Source organism: Clupea harengus, chromosome 7 (assembly GCF_900700415.2).
Source record: "Clupea harengus chromosome 7, Ch_v2.0.2, whole genome shotgun sequence".
Classification (NCBI taxonomy): domain Eukaryota; kingdom Metazoa; phylum Chordata; class Actinopteri; order Clupeiformes; family Clupeidae; genus Clupea; species Clupea harengus.
Genome location: NC_045158.1, coordinates 16,227,720 through 16,236,604, shown reverse-complemented (window position 1 = coordinate 16,236,604; position 8,885 = coordinate 16,227,720). Strand labels below are relative to the sequence as shown.

The 8,885-nt window shown below is 43.1% G+C and overlaps 1 protein-coding gene across 1 annotated transcript in view; it reads right to left on the bottom strand.

Annotated features, from left to right (window-relative positions):
* Window positions 1–2,123: 2,123 nt before the first annotated feature.
* The window catches only part of zfr (zinc finger RNA binding protein), a 14,377-nt gene continuing 7,615 nt past the window's right edge, over window positions 2,124–8,885 (bottom strand). The window contains exon 8 of the mRNA XM_031571213.1: window positions 2,124–2,170. Coding sequence (XP_031427073.1) covers window positions 2,124–2,170 — 47 coding nt within the window. The remainder of the gene's footprint in view (window positions 2,171–8,885) is intronic.

Genomic DNA, 8,885 nt, shown 5'->3' with positions numbered 1-8,885 from the left:
TGTACTTGTTTATTTCCAAGCATTTTAATGGTATTCATATGGTATGGTATTTAATGGTATTTTCTTTCTTAAATGTATTTGAATACAGACTGTTGTTCTGTGATATGAGCCAATATGACAATAAGCTAGCTTTGATTGTAATTGTTATCAAGTTGGATTAACATTTGTTGGGGAGATATCACTCTGAATATTAAAACAATGAAAATGAACCCATGGGCACTGGGCATCAAAGGATATTATAGAATTGCTCTGTTTTGCTTGAAAGGCGACATCCTGAAATCTGTTAAAAAAAAAAAAAGGGGTCATCAGGTTTTTGGTTGTTTTTAGTTTGCTTTGCCTGTTTTGAAGTTCAGGATTCAAACTGATCTTACTGATAAGCTCACTTCTCTTTCCTGAGGAGAGACAGAGAGTAAGAAAGAGAGACACAGACACAAAGAAAGAGGGGTGGGGGAAATAGAGAGAGAGAGGGAGTGAGGGGAAGAGGGAGAAGGAGAGAGAGGGAGAGAGAGAGAGAAGACGATTCCTCCTGACCCTATCAGACAAACATCAGGTCTGCTGTTTGTGTTCTGAAAAACATTGGGTCAGTAGTGTGTGTGTGTGTGTGTGTGTGTGTGTGTGTGTGTGTGTGTATTGGGGGGTGGGGGAGGCTCTGCCACAGAGGGGAAGGCCACATCCTGCAATTATGTCAGGCCAGGCCGTGCCGTAATGACTTTCCAGCCTCGTCGGGTGGTGAGGGGCATCACCACCACGCTTTCCCACACTACGGGCACAAGGGTATTGGGGCTCCAGTATTTTATTGGGGAAACGGATCAGCTCGAGAGGCCTTGTATAATATAAGGAAGTGAACTACCCCCGAGAGTTAAAAAAAAAGGAAAGAAAAGAAAAGCTTTGAACACAATGAGCAAACTATTTTGAGAGTGCAGGGCTAGCATGCGGCATGTTTTTGTTATTCTGTTGGGAGCGCTGTGGGGTTTTCTTATAAGAATGATTGCGTAATGTAATTAGCATAGCTAATATGTCAGTATCTGCTTTTTTTTTTTTTAAAGCATCTCAACTGATAACATCAGTTGCTCAAGTATGTTTTCTATTGCTAGTTCTGGAAGCAGGACTGTGAACGACTATGCTTCTGTCTTGTTGAATTATGAGAATCAAAGTCTTATCTTCAACAAATCACAACTAGTTCAACTCGATGTCTCTTTGTCCTCTAAAAGAAACTAAAGGAGGTGGGTGACATTCATGTCGTACCTCATGGCAGAATTCCAATTGACTCGCAGGGCCTCAGGTGTAATCACACCATGTGCTGACAAACAATGTAAAAATGTCAGCGCAAGCCTCAGTTTGGACATGTTCCACCAGTCCTGCTCCCCAAACATCTGTGACAGAACTCGCTCAGTTATACAGTGAGGAATTAGTTACTTATCTCAGAGAGGATAATGAAAAGCAGGAGTGGGGAGTGGGTGAAAGCTAACTTTTAATCCACTAATGATGGATGTATGCGCGTCTGACAGTTTGATGTTTTCAGCCCATAGCTCGGGTGACCTTTTGTGCAAGGCAGCTACATGCTCACAAAGGCTGTTTGGTATCTGTCATTTCTCTGTTGCCATGCGGTATTTACCTCCAGACATTTATGACCTCCATGAGACTGATTAATACAGATAGCACAAGGCACATACAAGTTGTGTCCCTTTAATGAGAATGAAGTATGAGTCAGTAGCACCCACAACTTGTGACTTTATTATGACGCACATTCAGTAAAGTATGAGTTTTCCATGTAAATTGTTTTCTTGTTTTGGTAGAAGTAGTGGATTTACCCACCATTATTATCATTGTATTTTGGGGTCTATGGTTTACCATAGTGAATGTTTAGTTTAGCTTAGTCTGTAAAACAGAATGTAATTGAAATGTGACTCAGTAGACAGAGAAATCGTTCAGTGATGTCTGACTCTCCTGTCTGGGTCTGGGCTTGTCTGTGGCTGCCAGACACTGACAGGGCCAAGTAATAGTGTTCAGCCAGTTGTGCAGAATCCTTAAGTCAACTCTTTGTTTCCACCAGAGGGGTCACCCCATCTCCTCCCTCTCCATAGGCTTCACTGCAAGCCCAGTCAGAAGGGGCTCGTCTTCTGTCACGCCTCGTTGTCCTCCAGCTCAGTGTAGTAGACACAGCGTCCACCTCGAAAATAGGAACACTCCCTGTGTTAAAGTCGCATGCCTTTCAGGTAATGCTGGCTTTTAAAAGGCCCTGATTTATCTGCGGCTAAAATGAGACCAAAAGGCGAGGTTCGTATGACTCATCTCTCAGTCTCCTTCTCTCTCTTGTCTTTTCTGCTCTCTCTCTGCCCACAGCCCCCACACTTCTCTGCCTCATTCTTTAACTCTCTCTCATCGGCATACCTATCAACTGTGTCACAGTTCTGATGACAGGAATATGTGTCTGTTTTATCACGGTGAACGTTGGTATTGTGGGCTGATCCCACATAGCTGGCCTGAGGAGGAGCCTCTGTGTCTATGACGCCCCAGCATAAATAAGCATAAATACAGCATGGCTGACATCTCACCCGGCCACCGAGTGCCTTAAATGCCTATTTCAGCATGTCGGTGCATTCGCTGAATAAGTGTAATTAAACCTGTTCCATAGCGCGGCACAGGATCCGGGGACCACCTCGGCATGTGGTGTCACCATGAAGTGGACAGTGCTATAGTTAAGTTTCATTTGGCTGGACTGTAGCTCTTGTTACACACGGCCTGCAGCTTTAAATTCACTTGGAATGATCTGTCTATTCTAACAATGCTCAGCTCGGTCTATAGATGTACTGGTGTTTTCTTACAGTTTATTGTTTTGGGAACCTGTGCCCTTTAGGCCCCACTTTATTTCAAATATTTGAATGTAATCTGCACGAGGGGTATGGCTTGGGTTAGACATGTAGTTAGGGTTAGTTATATGACAAGCACATAGCATTATGCATTACTTGTGCAAATGACACATGATACATTATATCTGTGGGACATTTTTAAAAGAGCTTTTTTCAGGAATACAGAATTAAATTGTAAAACATGTAAGCAAAAGTAATGCCTTTTCACTGACGCGTAAGGAGAATGGCAATCTGTCCACATCCTGGAGGCAATGACCATTTGAATTCCATAAGCCTGTGCATGCACCAACAAAACACTGACCTGTAGCTCATCTGTCCCACATCACTTTTCCTCAGAATTATAAATACTATGCTTGCGTAACTGCCGAGATATGGACCTTATTGTTAGGTCATGTTTTTTCCACACTTACACGTATTATTCATGACCAGAATTAAGTCATTACTAGCTATTCAGTCTTTTGTGTGAGCAGAGTATACAATAAGGGTGGTCTATGGGGAAATCATTATTTGTAGCTCTGCAATGAGCTGAGCTACAATGATCAAAACAGAAGATAAATGTCTGTTTTGAGTTTAGACGCTGTGTTATATTTATAAGTTGCAAAATGCTCTGACACACAATCACAGTGTGTGTGTGTGAGTCGGTCTGCCAGGATGTCTGTGTGTGGGTGTGTATAAATACCTTGTTAGCTTGGTTGAGCAACTGAGTTCATTATTATCCCCTGCCAGGGATTCCCCGATGAAGACTACTGTTAGAAACCCTTTGGCCATCATCATCTAGCCTACTTCATGAACTGTCCTTTTTTATAACAGGTGATTCACCATCACATTTGCATGACTGAGTCCCTTCCCGTGGGCCATTTGTGGTGTGAGCAATGCATAACATGTCAGTCATGACAGTCATCATCGTATTAGTCAAAATAAAAATCCATTGTTCATTGGCTCTCTTTTTTGATTGATAGCTACACCATGTTGTTACTCAATCAATATGACAATTGCATTCTCTCCCCCTCTCTATCTCTCTCTATACTTCTCTAACTCATCTCTCTCTCTCACTATATCGCTCTATCTCCCTTATTAACGCTCTCTGTCGATCAACTCTCTATCACCTTCAAACAAATGCTCTGAGACTGGGCAATGGCAGCTGACCTTCTTCTTGAATGTTGCCTTTTTTCACATTCTTACCATGTGACTCCTGCGTTGTGAAGACACATTGTCCTCTCTTCCTCTCGTCTTCTCGTCCGTGCAGAATTTGCTCTCATTTCACTGAAGCACACACGACCTCGGTGTCAGCACTGCATGTTGACAGTGACAGGTGATGTGACAAAGCCTGCATGAACGCTACTAGTTTTCTGATCAGCGAATTTACAGTGACCCCCAACAGAACGCTTGTGTGACAGTTGTCGTAGAAAAGCAAAAAAGGCAAGTTGGACAGAGAGTTCCACTGAGACCTCCACCTTCTATCACTGAATTTGTCATGTTAGGTTCCTCTCTATAGTGTACAAGGGTAAAACAATGTGAGGAATGAAGTGGTGTTAGTAACAACCAGAGTACGTTTTTACATCGTCATCATTTAATCAGTCGAGACAGAGTAACAAGAAATGGAATCTAGTCTTTCAACCACTTTTTGACTGTAGGGCATTATCATAAAGGATTTGAATAATTTGCCATAAAGGTTGACCTAGTGAGTGGAGGATTTGGTTTGTATTTCCCTCTGCCAAATAGGAAGTATAGTATGTCAGTGTAAGTGTTCATAAGCGTGTCTTAACCTCGCCTGTGGAACAGTAAGATAAAGAGCCGACTGTCTGCTTCTTTTATGCAGCTTGCCTCAAAATGCCCGTAACGTCTCACCACTGCTCAGGTGTTGTAAGTCTAAATAGGGCTTTAAGCCAGCAGATTAAAGGTCATTGATTAAAGATACCCCCTTATTTATAACCTGGACCCGTGTTGGTTACAGTGGAATCTGAGCCTCTGCCAAGCAAACATTCAGACGTGAAATTAATAGATGTGCTGTGTACGCTGACCAGTAGAACGCTGTTGATTCTACAAGGCGTAACTGTGGGATCTTTCATCTTAGGAGTGCATGCTGGCTTAGGAAAGCTGCGTAGGCCACATTTAGTGGGTATTTGTTTTCACAGGATGTCAAATTGTGTGTGTGAGTTAAGATAACATTTTCATTTAGACAGGAAGCTCCCTGGTCAAATTTGTAGCGTTGAAATAGCAAATGGCTCGTCAAAACACTGTTTTTATACACATGTTGTGGACCGCTGTACATAAAGTTAACCTTTATTTAAAAACGCATTACTGTCAATAATGTCAAAATCATTTGAAGGGCTCAGGGGTGTCAGTGGAGAATGTAGGTCAGAATAAAAATCAATTCAGCATTCCTTTTTAATTTCAGGCTGCTCTTATTTCCCCACACATTATCTCTGCATGGTCTGCATAGTCATTAACCTATTCCGGTGTGGGGGTGGGGGGGTAGGGGTCGGGGGAGAAGGGGCACCAGGTTGGCTCGTCACCGTATCATCTGATGTCCGGGGGAGAAACGCAGAGCCAGCACTCAATTCAGCTGTTGTTTTTGCTAGGAGCCCTCGAGCCGCCACTATAAAGTGATTCGACAGGCTAATGCTATTAAAAGATTTACAAACAGACATGGGAGCAAAAAGATTCAGCTCCAATTACACCTGGTGCACCAGCCCCCAGCCACACCCCCACCCCTTCAATAGAGAAGAAGATACTGACAGCAGTCAACTTTGGCCTACAACACCTGAGTCATTAACAAGATAATCCCGACAGACAGACAGTCCGTCAGGAGGGCAGTGATGGGCCTGAGGAGGCTTATCAGGCCAGTTTCAGAGCGGTGGGAGGAAGTTAGGTCCGTCCCTTCAGGGCAAACTGAGGAGTGAAGTTAGATCTTTTTACCACACAAATTCTACATAATCATTCGTAGCCTCCCCTCCCCCACTATTGCTAACCTATCACACACACACAGAGACTCACATTTCGTTACATACAGCCATTTGTTTCTGTTACTTTTTCTTATTTCTGAGTCATTGCGCTTGTCATGTATTATCTGTCAGACAGAGACAAACTAAATGGTAAAATAATAAATGTGTCATATTAAATAAATGAATGGATGAATGATGTGATAAGGTCTTTGAAACACAGTACGCATTACTCTCTTACATGATAAAGCTTATCTTGTCAAGCACGCTCTCACTCAAATTCTGTTGGGGCACGTGATTGGAATAAAACTAGCGGTAGATGTGGCAGGATAGTACAGGAGGTTGTGCGTTCCAGCTGCCCGTCATGTCATAGTTCAGACAGCACATATTTAACACTCTGGCTGTCACTTGCAGGGGACTAAAAACCACTTCTGTGTGTCTCTAATCTCTTTGTCTCACTCCCTTTCTCTGCGTCCTCACATTGACTAGAGCAGTAATGGAGTTGTGACAAGTACATCTTGTTAACATCCTGTTTTGGCATAGATCCATACCCTCAGTGCTATCTGCAGTATGATGTATTACGAGTCATTTTTTTGTTTGCCAAATGAGATGGACTATCGTTAAAACAGAGTGCATCGTTGAAAGATTTCTCACATCCCAATCGTACACTCACACGCATTGTTACTCATGCAGGTACAAACACTATAACATACACACTGTCCCCTATACACACTATACACCTATTTTTGTGTTCCCCAATCACACACACACACAAACACACACAAACACACACAAACACACACACACACACACACACACACAAACACATACACACACACACACACACACAGACACACACACACACACACACACATACACACACACACACACACACACACACACACACACACACACATACAGACAGAGACTTTATTGTCCAGATCACCAAATACCATCCATATGATTCCAGTGGTGAATCACCACCTAATGAAGTCAGGGAGTTATCTGTGTGACCAGCGGGCAGTGCAGTTACGAGGCTGAGCAGATGTTCCGTGTGCCTGGGACACCCAGTGGATCAAATGACCCCCTTCTCCGCAGTTATCTGATAGGATACTACTTATAAAATAGTTTCCACACTAGCACTCTATTTTTGAAAAATGTTCAGTCATGAAAGACATAAAGGCACGGCATGCTCGATAACAAGAAATGCTAACTTCAGCTGTCCCCAACATAAACACCGTTAACCGTTACCCCAACAGTTAGCGTACCCTGTCTCGGAGAGTTAAATGCCGACTACATTCTTAAATTAATTTGTATTCACGAATCGAAAGAACCCCCTCTTATTCATCTTGAGCTTGACAGTTATTTAAACTAATTATAGTTAATAGTTAATAACTAGTTTTTTTTCCCAGCTGTATTGGGCTTGAAAGTGAATTTGTGCCTGCGACGGCCATCCCTAAAGACCTAGCCTGAGCCTGGAGGTCAGTGACCTCGATCCCCTCGATGGCCCCTGCCATCATCAATCATACGCTGCCAAGTGGCCATCGTCTGTCACAGGGTTCATAGTGTGCCCAGAGATGGCTGGATCTCTTTTAAAATCCAATGTGGGTTTTTTTTATCTTTCTCTTGAAGAAGTGGAAAGACCCCCTACAGTGAACACACCAACACATGAGAAGAGGTTATTCATTATTAAAGCTAAGTCTTGCTACGACTTAAACGGGGATACACGGATGGATATTTATCATGGTAGTGCTGAACTAGTGCAATAAAAAAATACAAAAACAAGGACAAAATTATAGATCACAGATATAGTTATACAAAGAGTTAAACTGGCAAATGGGATGGCAAATTCTCACAGTAGTGCAGAGTTGAGCAATGCATGAGCCAAAGTCTTTGGCCAGGGTGAGATCTGCTCTAACCCACTGTCCACTGGCCCCGTGTGCCTATCATGTGGTGTCATGTGACTCGGGTATTTAGGTTCTGTGCTGCATTGTATGTCACAATAGGCTTTTTTTATGTTTTCTTTTCTCCTGATTTTGTGGTTTTTAATAGAAACCAAAAACAGGCCACCCACTATAGTCACTTCCACAAAGTGTTGGGGCAAGAAAAGCTGCCACATCGAACTCTATCTGGAAAATGAGCATTGACAGAGAGCGGAGGGGGGAAATAGGCTTGACAGTCATGCTAACAACGTAGCTTTGTGTGGGCGAGTGACAGGTCCCATTTCAAAGTTCTGATTTCCTGCCGCCAGAACAATGGCGATGTTATTATCCATTGTGCGCAGACAAATATCCAGTTTGATTCATCATTTCCAGCACACAGAGAGTACCAATTGATCGCTGTCCAGACCCACCTCAGCACTTTCTGTGAAAAAGTCCGCTTTTGTTTCAGCATAATTAGCAGGAATACTAATCGGGTGGATGAAGGGCGTCACGAGAAGTGGCTCTAAAGAAGGAGAGGGCCTTCGATCGCAACTTCACTAAATTTACAGGAAGCCATTGGTGCCAGTTACAGTCTTCACTGAATTTCCCTCCCAGCCTTGAACTCCGCCGCTAAACTCTGACACACAAGATTAAAAACACTGTGTACCCAGGACGTGGTGATACAAACATGAAAATATTTTGTTATTTAAACATCAAATGCACTTGTTTTGATGGCATGTTTGCCCCAGTAGGAGGGCAGGGTTCACTAAAGCAGATCTCATCAAGTTCCCAAGTAATGTGTGGAAGTGTGCCCTCGATGTTTTCACCTAATTTAGTTGTTTTTCACTCCCATGTGTCTATTTTTGACACATGCCACCCCTTGAGGAGGATGTCTTACTTCTTTTGTGTCGCTCAGCCGGACATGCACAGACCTCCAAGACTTCTATGGGGTGGTGTGGGTATGTGTTTGTTTGTGGTGTGTGTGTGTGTGTGTGTGTGTATGTGTGTGTGTGTGTGTGGGAGTGTGTTTGTTTGTTGGTGGTGTGTGTGTGTGTGTGTGTGTGTGTGTGTGTGTGTGTGTGTGTGTGTGTGGTGTGTGTCTCTGTGTGTGTGTGTGTCTCTCTGTGTGTGTGTGTGTGTGTGTGTGTGTG